Source organism: Emydura macquarii, unplaced genomic scaffold, assembly GCF_026122565.2.
Source record: "Emydura macquarii macquarii isolate MOO-44397 ecotype Brisbane River unplaced genomic scaffold, CSIRO-AGI_Emac_v2 contig_2897, whole genome shotgun sequence".
Lineage (NCBI taxonomy): Eukaryota > Metazoa > Chordata > Testudines > Chelidae > Emydura > Emydura macquarii.
Window position 1 is genome coordinate 47161139 of NW_027133034.1, and position 14428 is coordinate 47175566.

A 14428-nucleotide genomic window follows, 5' to 3' on the forward strand; every position below is an offset into this window, starting at 1 on the left:
CACTGCACTGCAGACAAATTAATATTACAGAAGAGCCTAATTTTTTTCATTCTGGTCATTTGTGCCTTTAAATTTGTAATCATACAGTTGCATTAACAAACCTGCTGCATTGGTTATATTAGATTCATAGACTCAAAGACTTTGAGGTCAGAAGGGACCATTATGATCATCTAGTCTGAGCTCTGGCACAACCCAGGCCACAGAACCTCACCCACTTAGTATGTAAGCATCAAAGTTTAGCTTTAAAGTATGAGTGTTGGCAAACTCTGGATGATGTTTTCAAGACGCTATTGTAAGACACTTTTAAACTTTGTTGGTTTCATGTGTGAACAGTGTTTACTTGCTGTAGATGTATATTTTGAGGAGAGCGTGAGAAACTGATTTTTTCACTAGATAGATGACTGAAATATCAGTTTCCTTAACTGAGAAAAACATATCAAAGAGAACCATTTCTACTCATCCAGTGATTCTGACTCTGAAGATGATGAACGGAGGAGGTTCCATGTAGAAATCAAACCTGTACAGCCAAACAATAGCTCTCACTACACTATGGCTTCATTGGATGAATTAAAAGTATCTATTGGGAATATCACTCTCTCTCCTGCAATATCTGTAAGTAATTTGTTCCATATATTACATTTAACAAAGAGGTAAGGTAATGTGTTCCTTATATTTTGTTTCACTTTAACTATTAACTTTAATTTTTTCTGTGGAAGGTCAGATTTTACTGAAAAGGATGGGTCTAACTTCCAAGGCTCCAAGCATCCATTTTAATTCCAGCTGTAGAGTGCAGCATGTCTGTCTCCCGTATATGTTCATCACCATTTTTTTCTGGGATTGATGATGTTAGTTCCAGGTGTGAAATGTGCTCCAGGGGGCCACCTTAACCTATGAAAGGAAAATAGTGACAATTATCTTCTCCCCAAACCTCTCACAAATACAATCTTTCTAGGCTGGGATTCATATTTTGGATTTAAATTGCTATATGCTGGGATCCTTTTTAACAGATGAATTGGATTTGTATTGGATTGTAAGTGCTTCAAAGCTAAGGGAATGAGTACTGTAGAAAACCCTAAGAAAAACATGGGGTATATACGACTTTACATTGCAGCTTGCTGTGTTTCTTCCTGAGAGTGAAAGAATGATCCTTTGTATTTGGAATTAACATTATGGTTGAACTTTATAAATGATATTAAAGCAAAATGAAGATCGAAATAAAAGGCATGTACATTGAGGCAAATATTGAAGGCATACAATCTTTTTTTTTTTTTTTTTTTTTTTTTTTTTTAAACAAAAAAAAATGAAAAAAACTAAAAATGGCTAAGAACTTAAAAATTGGATTGTAAAAGACCACGAATCCCAGTGACTTAATCTTATGATATTCTAACAAATAAGATCTCTCAACTATGTGTCTAGCTGTTTTTATCTCTTCATGCTGACTCAACTGACATTCTAGGCTTCAGAATGTCAGTCCTGAAGTCTTATTATATAGCTATATTAATCGTGTTTTTCCCATTTTTTTCTGCATGCTGATACCAGAGACACAGTCCTGTAAGTACAGAATGATTTTTTTAACCATTTTTAAACTAAAAACTGAATAGTTCTTGTTTAAGAGAGGAATGAAGTCCTGATTGTTAAAGCACAAAACTGACTCTAGTGGTCTGGGTTCTCTTTCTGGATCTGTCAAACACTTGCTGTGTGATCTTGTGCAACTGATTTAATTTTATCCATACTGTAAAATAAGTATAATAACATAATAATAATAATATATATGGCACTATAGAAATGCAAAGTATTTTATTACATTTTGATTTATGTATCAGTAGACTTGCAGCAAATAAAATGAAATTGTACTTTAGGAACTAACTGAAGCAATCTCAGAACCATTAGCAATTATCTTTGAGAACTCATGGAGGACAGTTGAGGTCCCAGAGGACTAGAGAAGGGCAAACATACTTACTTGTCTTTAAAAAGGGGAATAAAGAGGACCAGGGAATCATAGACCAATCAGCTTAACTTTGATACCTGAAAAGATACTGGAACAAATAATTTAAAAATCAGTTTATAAGCGCCTAAATGATGATAAGGAATAGCCCGAATGGATTTGTCAATCATGCCAAACCAACCTAATTTTCCTTCTTTGATAGGGTTACTGGCCAAGTGGATAGGGGGAAGCAATAGATGTAATTCATCTTGATTTGATAAGACTTTAGACACAGTCCCACAAGACATTCTTATAAGGAAACTAGGGAAATGTAGTCAAAATGAATTTATTATAAAGTTGATGCAGAGCCAGTTGAAAGATTGTACTCAGAGTTGTTATCAATGGTTAGCTGTCAAACTGAAAGGGTGTTTTTAGTGGGGTTTTGCAGGGGTCAGTCCTGGGTCCTGTACTATTCAATATTTTCATTAATGACTTGGATAATAGAGTAGAGTATGCTTATAAAATCTGTGAATGACACCAAGCTGGCAGGTGTTGCATGCATTTTGGAGGACAGAATTAGAATTCAAATTGACCTTGACAAATTGGAGAATTGATCTGAATTCAACAAGATGAAATTCAATAAAGATAAGTGCAAAGTACTTCACTTAGGAAAAATCAATTGCACAACAAAATGGAGAATAACTGGCTAGGTGATAATACTTCTGGCACAGAACTGGGGGTTATAGTGGATCACAAACTGAATATGAGTCAACTACATGATGCAGTTGTGAAAAACGCTAATATCATTCTGGGATATAGTAGCAGGCGTATTGTATGTAAGACAAGGGAGGTAATTGTCCCCTTTACTTGTCACTGGTGTGGCCTCAGCTGAAGTACTGTGTCCATTTCATTTCATTTCATTTATTTGTATTATTTTTCATTTCTATTTTAGGCTCAAATGAACAGGAATTCACCTAGTAAGTGCAAACTTTAACTATTAGGGTATTCTTTGAATTTTTCTTATCAAAATCATTACATTTAGCATAAAAAGTTAATTTCCTGATTATGAAGAAGAAAAATTGTCAATTTTTATTTTTGTATTTTAAATACAAAAACGATGCCTGTCATCAGCTCTTGTTGCCATAACAATTAATAATAAAAAATGAATTTACAAAAAAAACCCACCCAACATCTGTCGTAAAACTTGAAGAAACATTAAATGAACATTACCAGCTAGTGTTTCAAAGTAGTAAATGTGCTTCACCCAAAGACCTTATCGCATCTATCTTCTCAGCCCTCCCCAAGAGTTCTAGCAAATAGATGGACTTTGCAGGATGCTCAAAAGGTCAATCGATTCATGCTGTTTTTGACCAGTGATGAGTAGTAAGTTCCAAAACTTAAGGAGCCCCCATAGAAAACATTCTATTGTCAGTCCTGTGTACTCAAGCGCATCTTAATTAGCATTCTTCTTTCACCAACCCCACAACCATTTTAGTGTCCCAAACACACAAACCAAAAACTCCTCTTACTCTGTCAAACTTTTTCCTTCATCCCATGTTTTGTTCTGGCCCTCCATAAAAAACAATGCAATTTCTCCTAGTCCCATGATCAAAAAGTGTGCTCCCAGCCCCAGTGTTGATTCTCAGCAGGAGCAGGGACTTACAGGCTGGTGTCCTGGTGAGTGGGGAGGCAGATCAGGCCAGGCACCGACTGAGCAGCAGTGGAAGAGTGGCAGTGGCTGTCCTTTTGCTGGGTTCTGGCTGGAGGAGTGGCAGTTCCCCTTAAAAGGGAGAGAGTCCTGTGGCACCTTAAAGACTAACAAATTTATTTGGCCATAAGCTTTCATGCAAACTTCATGCATCCGATGAAGTGTGTTTCTGTCCATGAAAGCTTATGCCCAAATAAATTTGTTAGTCTTTAAGGTGCCACAGGATTCTCACTGTTTTGCTAAAAACAGACTAACACGGCTACACCTCTGGAACAAACCAGTTAATGGAGGAAAGGGTGGGTGGAGCCATGATAGTGGCAGTTCCAGTTCCTCAGAAAGGAGTTGCTCTTTTGAGTGTTGTTTAATAAATGTGTGAGAGCAGACCCCCGTGCCTTATGAGGAGTGCAGTTCCTCCACTGACACGTACACAATCTACATTATCTCAAAGAAGGCCACAATGTGAAGTAGTCAGAAAATAAATTTGAAATGCTGCAAGATAATACTATTCAGTCATAGCTCATTAGTAGTAGTTCTCTCTTCGAGTGATTGCTCATATGCATTCCAATGTAGGTGTGTGTGCGCCCCGTGCACAGATTCCCGGAACTTTTTTCCCTAGCAAGCCCTGCAGGGCCAGCTCAGGCGCCCCCTGGAGTGCCGCACTCATATCGCGGTATAAAGGGCGCTGCTGGCCCCGCGGGCCCTCAGTTCCTTCTTTCCGCCTGTGACGGTTGCTGGAACTATCGCCTCTTGCAAGTAGCTCATTCCCTAGCTTTGTTACTGTTCTTTAGAGTTTTTCTGTTGTATAGTTGTTAGAGTTAGTTAGTAGTTAGTGATAAGTAAAACCCCGGACGGGGTTTTTTTCTTTGGAAGTCATGCCGGGCTCTTCAGGCTTTAAGAACTGTGACTTGTGCGCTAAAGCCTTCCCGGTCAGTGACCCGCACGATCGTTGTCTCCGGTGCCTGGGTGAACAGCACCGACGAGACAAGTGCCGCATTTGCAAGTCCTTTAAGCCTCGGACCCAAAAGGAACGGGACGCGAGGCTTAAGGCGATCTTAATGGAGTCGGCGCTTCGACCTGCGTCCGAGCCTTCCCGGTCTCCGTCGGCACCGAGTGTGTCGTCGGTGTGGAGCGCCCCCCCACCGGCACCGTCCTCGGCACCGGGACAGGTTTCAAAAGGGCCGAAGAAGACGGCACGGCCTCTGGCCGCACCTAAAGACTCCCCCCGGCCGCCGCAGAGCGGGGGGAGTAAGGAGACACCCCTGCCACGGGCCGTGGAGATCACTCCGGCCCCGGGGTCTCCGCGCGGGTTGCCTCCCCCGACTCCTGGGGGGTGGGGGAGTGCACCTGCAAGGGCCGTCGACGCCGGAGGCGTTTACTGCGGCAAGAGCCCTTATGGCCATGACTATGCCTCCGTCCCCCCCTCGGCCGAGGGACAACGGACCTGCGTCTCGGGGCAAACCCGCGCTGGGTGGTCCCGGTGGTTGGAGAAGCGCTCAATCTCGGTCTCCTTCCAGACGGTCACGGAGGGTGGAGAGCGTCGGCTCCCCTCCGAGCTCCGACTCTATGTCGTCGAGCGACTTGGCACCGCGGCACTGTGGGCGGTCCCGAGTCCATCGCCGGAGTCGTCGCCGGTCCAGCTCTGACCCGGGCAAGGACCGTTTGTCGGGCTCGCGAACTCCGGTGCGGAGCCCGTCCCGGCATCGATCCAGGTCGCTGTCCGCGGCCTCGAGAGACGATGGCCCACACCCAGCGGCACCGGTACCTCGGGAGCCCCCGCCAATGGGCCCGGCATCGATGGCTGGGAGGGAGGAGTCTCCTCAGCATCGTCATCGTCGGCACCGCTCCCGCTCTCGAGGGGGTAAGCGGCACCGCAAGTCCTCTCGCCGTCGGGGCAGGTCCTCCACCTCGTTGTCATCCCCGGTCTCCTCTTATCGCCGGCACCACAGACGTAGGCACCGGTCTACATCGTCTTCATCATCTGACCGGTCCACACGTCGACGGAGCAAGCGACATATGGGAGGCTCAGGAGACAAGAGGGCCGCGAAACATCAGGCGCCCCCCTTGCAAGCCCCTGGTTGGACCCAGGTCCCTTGGCAGTGGCCATATTGGGGACCCTGGAATGCCCCTATGCCCCAGGGTTCGATCTCAACACAATCGGTGGCGGCCCCTCCAATGCCCCCACTTCCTAAAGCTCAGGAGCGGGTTTCGGAGGAAGACTCTGACCCAGGGGAGGGACCCTCCACAGCACCATTACCTCTCTCCTCCTCCTCATCTCCAGATGAGGCAGCGGCCAGAGATCACAGGGCCCCCCTGTTTGATTTCCGTGCCCACCAGGACCTTTTGAAAAGGGCTGCTGAGAACCTGGGCATGGAGTTCAGACTCATGTCCAAGGAGGAGGACCCCCTCTTTGGGCCCTCGAGTGCTCTCGGGCCATCCCGGGCAACCCTGCCGGTTCATGACAGGGTCATGAAGATTGCCAGGAATCTCTGGCAGACCCCTTCCTCTCTACCTTCCACATCTAAGGGGGTGGAGAGGAAATATTATGTTCCTAAAGAACCCTTTGAGTTCCTGTATAACCACCCAGCGCCGTGCTCTCTAGTGGTCGATGCGGCTAATCAGAGAGACCGCCAGGGGAACCAGGGGAATACTCCCAAGGACAAGGAAGGCCGCAAGCTAGACTTGTTTGGGAGGAAAATTTACTCTACTGCAGCGTTGCAGTTTAGAGTAGCAAACCACCAGGCCCTCTTTGGCAAGTATAACAAAAATTTATGGGCCTCGATGCAGAGGTTTGCGTCCCACTTGCCTCCTGACCAAGAGGCGGATTTCGCCACGGTGCTTCAGGAGGGGGCCGCGGTGGCAACCGCTGCATTACAGTCTGCTAGCGATGCGGCAGACATGGCTAGTAGAGCAATGGCCTCAGCGGTAGTTATGCGCCGGTGTTCTTGGCTGCAGGTGTCTGGCCTAACCCAGGAGGTTCAACAGGCCATACAAGACTTGCCTTTCGACGGCTTAGGTCTTTTTTCAGAAAAGACTGACGAGAAGCTCCACGCGCTTAAGGACTCTCGGGTCACCCTGAAGTCCCTTGGGTTGTATACCCCCCAGGCCTCAAGGCGGCAGTCCAGGCCTCAAGTCCAAAGGCAGCCGCCGCTCCCGCCTAGGCAAGCTCCTCGACCCACCCAGCAGAGGAGAGGTCGTGAGCGCTACCGCAGTCCTGGCAGAGGAGGCCGTCAAGGATCCTCTGCGGGGGGCCAACAAGGGCCATCCAAAGGGGGCAATGGTAATAATAAACGTTTTTGACCCTGTGCAGGAGGGTAGCACTCTTCCTTCTCCCCGGGATCTAAACCGTCCGTTTGCAGACAGGCTTCGCCCCTTCCTTACAGAGTGGGAAGCCATTACTACGGACCGGTGGGTCCTAGAGGTGATTGCCAAAGGGTATACCCTCCAACTCACGGCCTCCCCCCCTAACGCCCCACCTAGGCTGTCCCCCTTTGGGGACCCTGCCCTGGTTCAACTCCTGGTACAGGAGATTGAGTCGCTCCTCACGCTGGGGGCGGTGGAGGAAGTCCCAGTGGCCAAGGAAGGTCGGGGTTTTTACTCGAGATATTTTTTAATCCCCAAGGCGAAAGGAGGCCTTAGGCCCATTCTGGACCTACGTCGTCTGAATAAGCATATCAGACGAATTAAATTCCGTATGGTTTCCCTCGCCACGATTATTCCGGTCCTAGACCCGGGGGATTGGTATGCTGCCCTAGATTTGAAGGACGCATACTTCCACATCTCTATATTGCCTGCCCATAGGAGGTTCTTACGGTTCATGGTAGCTGGGCGACACTACCAGTTTCGGTCCTTACCCTTTGGGCTCTCCTCAGCACCCAGAGTCTTCACTAAGTGTATGGCGGTGGTGGTGGCCCACCTGCGCCGCAGCGGGGTCCAAATCTTCCCTTATTTAGACGACTGGCTAATCAGGGGGAGGTCGAGGACTCATGTGAGAAATAGTCTGCTCCTCACCCGCGAGTTATGCACCAAACTGGGATTGCTTATTAATGAGCAAAAGTCCACACTCACTCCTGTACAATGTATAGAGTTTATTGGAGCCAGGTTGGATGCGGTACAGGCCAGAGCCTTCCTCCCTCAATCGAGGTTCGAGGCAATGGCGGCTATTATATCCAATCTCCACCGGTCCCCCACGACGACAGCCAGGCATTGCCTGCAGCTGCTGGGACATATGGCAGCTTCTACATACGTAGTGAGGCTGGCACGATTGAGGCTTAGACCTCTCCAGACGTGGTTAGCTTTGTTGTATATACCGAACAGGCATTCTCTAACTAGAGTGGTCATGGTTCCCCCACAGGTGCTGTCATCTCTCAATTGGTGGAGGGACCCAAGGGAAGTGATGATGGGTGTTCCCTTCAGAGAGCTTATCCCATCTGTGACGATCATCACAGACGCATCCGATATGGGTTGGGGAGCCCACATCTGTCGCAACCGGGGCACCCAGGGGCTTTGGTCACCAGAGGAGAGAGCTCTGCACATCAATGTACGCGAGCTCAGAGCGGTCCGGTTGGCCTGCAAGGCCTTCCTTCAGTTCCTGAAGGGCAGGGTGGTCCAAGTCCTCACGGACAATACGGCAGCCATGTTCTACGTGAACAGGCGGGGGGGGCACGTTCCTCGGCTCTCTGCCAGGAAGCTATCCGACTGTGGGATTTCGCGGTGAGGCACGATTTTCACTTATCTGCCTCTCACCTCCTGGGGGTCAGGAACAGCGAGGCGGATCGCCTCAGCAGATCATTCTCACCCCGCCACGAATGGTCCTTGCACCAGGACATAGTGGCTTTAATCTTCCAAAGGTGGGGTGTTCCCCGTCTAGACCTGTTCGCTTCAGCCGGGAACAGGAAATGCCCGAGGTTCTGTTCGCTCAGGGGTCGAGAACCGGGCTCACTGTCCGATGCCTTCTTGATAGACTGGACGGGGGATCTGATGTACGCATTCTCCCCCATTCCGCTCCTGCCCCAAGTCCTTCTCAAAATCAAGAGGGACAGGGCAAACATCATACTGATCGCCCCAGCGTGGCCGAGACAGCATTGGTACAGCATGCTGCTCGACCTCTCCATCACCGAACCGATTCCGCTACCCAGATGGTGCGACCTGATCTCCCAGGACCACGGGAGATTGTTGCACCCCAACCTGGACTCCCTCCACCTCACTGCCTGGAGACTCTGTGGCTGACGGAGGGAGAGAGGGCCTGTTCCTTTCATGTTCAGCAGGTCCTTCTGGGCAGCAGGAAACCGTCCACGCAAGTAACGTATAGCGCTAAGTGGCGGAGGTTCTCGGGGTGGGCAGAATCGAGAGGGTTACATCCGAGCTTCTCACCCATACAGGCTATCTTAGAGTACCTGCTGCAGCTTAAACTGCAAGGCTTGGCCCTAGCTTCCCTCAAGGTACACCTAGCAGCCATTTCGGCTTTCCACCAGCCGTTGGAAGGGCGGTCCCTGTTCTCTCACCCCATGTCGGTGAGGTTCCTTAAAAGGGTGGAGAGGACTTTCCCTCAGGTGCGGGACCCAGTGCCACCCTGGGACCTCAACTTGGTCCTCAATAGACTGATGGGACACCCCTTTGAGCCCATGGCCACATGCTCCCTTCTCCTTTTATCGTGGAAGGTAGCCTTCCTGGTGGCCATCACCTCGGCCAGGAGGGTCTCCGAACTACGGGCGTTGACCTCAGAGCCCCTCTACACAGTTTTTTACAAGGATAAGGTCCGGCTGAGACCTCACCCGGCTTTTATGCCTAAGGTGGTGTCTCAGTTCCACTGTAATCAGGACATTTTCCTTCCTGTGTTCTTTCCAAAACCCCACGGTTCGGAGGAGGAAAGGAGAGGACATTCGCTGGATGTCAGGCGAGCCTTGGCTTTCTATATCGAGCGGACCAAGCCCTTCCGGAAGTCGACACAGCTATTCGTAGCTGTGGCAGACAGGATGAAAGGCTCTCCTGTCTCCACCCAGCGAATCTCCAACTGGATTACTGCCTGCATCAGAGCATGCTACGAGCAGGCAGGGGTACCCCTCCCAGGTGCGGTAAGAGCACGCTCTACTAGGGCCCAGGCCTCTTCCGCAGCCTTCCTGGAGCGGGTTCCCCTGCAGGACATCTGCAGAGCAGCGACCTGGTCGTCGGTCCATACGTTCACGTCGCACTACGCCATCGTGGAGCAGGCAAGGGAAGATGTGGGGTTCGGCAGAGCCGTGCTGTCAAGAGCAGGTCACCGATAACTCCTACCCTCCTCCAAGGTATGGCTAATTAATCACCTACATTGGAATGCATATGAGCAATCACTCGAAGAGAGAAAACAAGGTTACTTACCAGTAACTGTTGTTCTTCGAGATGTGTTGCTCATATCCATTCCAAACCCACCCCCCGTCCCCACTGTCGGAGTTGGCAGAAAGAAGGGACTGGGGGCCTGTGGGGCCAGCAGCGCCCTTTATACCGCGATATGAGCGCGGCACTCCAGGGGGCACCTGAGCTGGCCCTGCGGGGCTTGCTAGGGAAAAAGTTCCGGGAATCTGTGCACTGGGCACGCACACATCTACATTGGAATGGATATGAGCAACACATCTCGAAGAACAACAGTTACTGGTAAGTAACCTTGTTTTTTTGAAAGGAACTGCTAATTACATGGCCCTTATTTTGGGGCTGAGTAGTATTTACTTTAGGAATTAGCAACTAGCCTTTTATAAGTATTATCTTGTTAGTATTCTATATACTAAAAGAATTATAATGTTTGTGTTGAAGTGTCTAGTGTTCATACCTGAATCTGCTTTTCCGCTTAACTACCCAGTTACATGTGCTACGAATTAATGTTCTTTTCTGCTGTAGCAGGGGCTTAAAATTGCAAAAAACTGAAGTTGACCTACATTATGTCCCATAAAAATATACTTTCAAAGAACCAAAACTTTCTAACAAAAATCATCCTTCATTTTTGTATCTTAAGCACATTTTAGGAAGTATTTTAGAAGCAGCTGACTCATAACATCACAAAATTAACACTCATTTCATCTTTTCCATTTCAACAATTCTGAATTGTTTTGATTGCAGCTATTATCATTCCAGATTGTTTTAATCATGAAGCTGAATGATTTTGTTAATCAAATTTCATGGCTTTCATTTGTCATAATAGGGTTTTTTTTTAATTAGGTGAAGAGTTAACAAAATCAAAGCATTCTGCTCCATCTAATGAGTAAGTTCCATATTTAAAATGTAGGATTTACATAGAATTCCATTTTCTGGGGGTTTTGGTTTTGTTTTGATACAGGATTGAGAAATCCATTGCTAAACTTGGTTATCCAGTTTACGCTGGATAACTAGTGATTCATAAGGGTTGAGGACTAATTACATAATTATTTATTTAAAAATTGGAAATTTTCTCCTCTCCTCTTCTCTTCTTTTCATGGGCTTGCCTTTTTTCTACGTATTCATTTTCTTCATTGTGATTGTCTCAATTATTTTAGTTATAAATATAAAATGTTACATTAAAATCATTAAAAGTACAAGAAATCTGTTAATAGTCTAAATTCATCTAGAAGCTAGCATAACTTTTAAGAAATGCAAAGTTGATAGGCCCAAGATTTGGGCTGGTTCACATACAAGTTTTTACTGAAATAACTAAATTATTTAATTAATTAACATATTTTGTTGAAAATGGAAACAGGACTTTTATTCTGAAATAATAGTGCACAAATTTGCACCAAAATAACAAAAGGTGTAAATTAAAACATTTAGTTCTTTTGGTGCAAGCCTATGTGTGAACCAGCCTTTTGACCTACATTTATCCAACAGAATGTTTTTGCGTGGCTGGGAAGTTCTCAATAGACTGAATATCATCTCAGTTCTCATTACTATTACAGCACACAAGTCACTTCAGTAATTTGGTTATTATTATAAATATGTACACTTTATATTTATTTTCCAATTTTACCTGTTACAATAGGAAGGGGAACAATGATCTCCTGGCACTCTTTGCCTCTTCTCTTGATTCATCTTCTTCAGCTTCCTCTTCATCCTCATCAGGTAAAATATTTGATACTAGAAATTATATTATAAATACTAAGTGTTTATTATAAATACCTTCTTAGGGGTTTGTGTTTTATTTTCCTATTGAAAGGGATTTGCATTAGAGAGAATTGCAATGAGAGAGAATTTTGAAACATGACATTTCTTACTCATGATAACTTGTATATACAGCAGAGTACAGTGTGTTAGAATGTGATCACTGTAAGTAGCTGTGTTCCTTCTTTGAGCATCTGAATAAACTGAAAGCAGAGTCCATTTTTTGCTAGCACTGTGCACAGCTCTTTTTTTCCTCTCTAATCCACCTACAGTTACTGGGTTCCCTAAGCACTACTTTTTCACTGGGTGACAGTCCAGATAATCTATGTGGGCTCTTCCTGCTCCCTCACCTGTCTCTGTTCATAGGAAAGGATGCTTCCACTTGTTTCTTTTATGTCAATGTAACAGGGTCGCTGCCTCCAGACCACGCTGTTGTGACCTGATGGGGCCTTGTAGGCACCCTTCCCCCAGTTTCCTGGGTTATCTGCAATAACTGACTCTCAGACATGAATACTGAGAACAAGATCCCTCATCTGTGAGGTCTGATATATTACAAATTCTTCTTTAGCCCCACATGTCCAACCCTTCTCCCTGGTTCAGAGCCACCCTTCCAGGGGCCAGTGTAACGGTTCAAGCAAACTTATCCCCCTAGTTCCACAGCCCTCCTTGTTGGGACTGTGTTGATTCAGGTAGGCTTCCTCTCCTGGGTTCAAGAATCCCACAGCTCTCCTCTTGGGGCTGTGCTGGTTCAGGCCAGCTGCAGCCTTCAAGCAGCTTCTCCAAGCTGTCCCTTTGTTACTTAGTCCTTGCTTCCCTGAGCTGGGAGAGGTCAGCAGGCAGCCATCCTTCCCCTGATGGTGTACGTCAGGTCTGGTTGGTTGGGAGAGAGGTAGCCTTACCTTACCCTGCACTACATGACTTCTGGTTCTGGGTCCTTAAAGAAACAGTAGCCTGTGTTTTCACCAAGCATTAACAGTTCCCACCAGGACCATCTTCCTTTCTCGCAACATCTGCCTTTGTCCTTAGCTAGGCCTTTGTCCACTCAAAAACTCCCAGGAACCTTAAAGGAGCACGCTATAGACCGGGTTGACTGGCCCCTAGTCCCTACTAACCTTAAATGGGACAATCATCCTGTTACACTCTGTAATCCTATTACAAGATTAATGAAGAACCCAGGTCCTTCTTTGTTAATGCTTGTGCCATTCCAACTTTTCCTCTCCATTCGATCTTATCCATGGAAGGTCAAAAAGGAAGCATGCATGCATAGGTTGGGATATTCTGCTCAACTAGTGTTAAAACTGCTCATGCATAGTAGTGCCATGTAATTGATACTGCTATCCCAATAATTAACTGTAGACATTCTTAAAAGGAAACCTATTCTTACCTTGCCTCCATGCTTCTTAAATTATCTTGACTTTAGAACAATGAATGGATTTTATTTTTCTCTATTTTCAGGTCCTCATTGAAGGACCCAATGAAAAACAAATGGAATACCACTGCAGTACCTTGATGGGTTGCCTATCTCCTTGCATGTGCCTGTCTGCTGGGCTTTTAACATCATAATGTAATATAAGGATTTAATAGGTGTGGTAATTAGACACTTATTGATTACCACATCTGTTAATAATTAAAATACATTAATTTAAAAGCTAAAATTTACCTTAAATTAGGTCCACTGCAAGGAAGGTAGGCGACCCAGCAGGGGAATTTTCTGCTGTGACATCCTGGTGTGTGTCACTGGATGTTCCCTTAATGATCTGATGATAAGGAAAAAAAATATAGGCCATTGTTTTCACAATTTTGAAATTATGATTTGATTCTAATCTTCTGGTGTTATGAAAGTCTTTTAAAATTGGGAGCTAAAGTATTGGGTTCTCAAACGTAAATCTGCTTGTTAGTGGTATAAATATTTCCTTTATTGAGAAGATACTGTTATTTCTCTTCAGATATTACAAAAATGTATTTTTATGTTGGACTGGTATTTTGACCCTTGACCTTTTTTTAACCAATTATTTTAATGGAACATGGCGTTGAAAAAGAGGGTTAGTGGAAATTTTTCAGAATCTTTGGCTATCCTTGCATTTGCCTGTAAATGGTTCACTGGGTTGCAGTTATCTAGATAAATAACTTTTGTTGCAATAGGTTGTTGTGGGAAATATTCCATGTTTAATTATTAAAATTGATGCTCTGAAAATTTTCACATAGCCAGGAATAAACAGCTAAATTAAGTGTTTTATTTTTTTATTCAGTTAAGATCAGGCTTGATATGAATTTTGAATATCATAGCATTTTACATGGTTTCCCGAAATTTGGGTTAGCTTTCCGTTGTTGTGAATAGTTTGCTGAGGACACTTTTATTATATTTTCAGAATGGCATCTCAGTTTCTACCCTGTAGTATGCAAATTTCTTCATAATCCCTATGCTTTATTTCTTGCTATTTTCTGTAGCACAATCTGTTCTTTTACAAAAAAGTTCTCTTTCTTCCTCTTGCATCCTGTCTAAAGACTGTACAGCAAATACCACCAGTACCTCAGGTAAAAAAGGTAACTTTTAATCCAATAATAATTAGTTTTTATAAGAAATAAGAAGTGTCCAAAGACTTGATCCAAAGCCCATTGAGGTCAATGGAAAGATTCCTGCTGTGTTCAGTGGGTTTTGGATCAAGCCTCATAACATTTGTTTACATGTTTTACATTCT

At 45.5% G+C, this 14428-nt stretch overlaps 1 protein-coding gene across 1 annotated transcript in view; it reads left to right on the top strand.

Moving 5' to 3' along the window:
- FCHO2 (FCH and mu domain containing endocytic adaptor 2) overlaps nucleotides 1–14428 on the top strand; it is a 217271-nt gene that overhangs the window by 161728 nt on the left and 41115 nt on the right. Inside the window, exons 13-17 of the mRNA XM_067568645.1 lie at nucleotides 434–612; nucleotides 1540–1551; nucleotides 2877–2901; nucleotides 10818–10860; nucleotides 11611–11690. Coding sequence (XP_067424746.1) covers nucleotides 434–612; nucleotides 1540–1551; nucleotides 2877–2901; nucleotides 10818–10860; nucleotides 11611–11690 — 339 coding nt within the window. The remainder of the gene's footprint in view (nucleotides 1–433; nucleotides 613–1539; nucleotides 1552–2876; nucleotides 2902–10817; nucleotides 10861–11610; nucleotides 11691–14428) is intronic.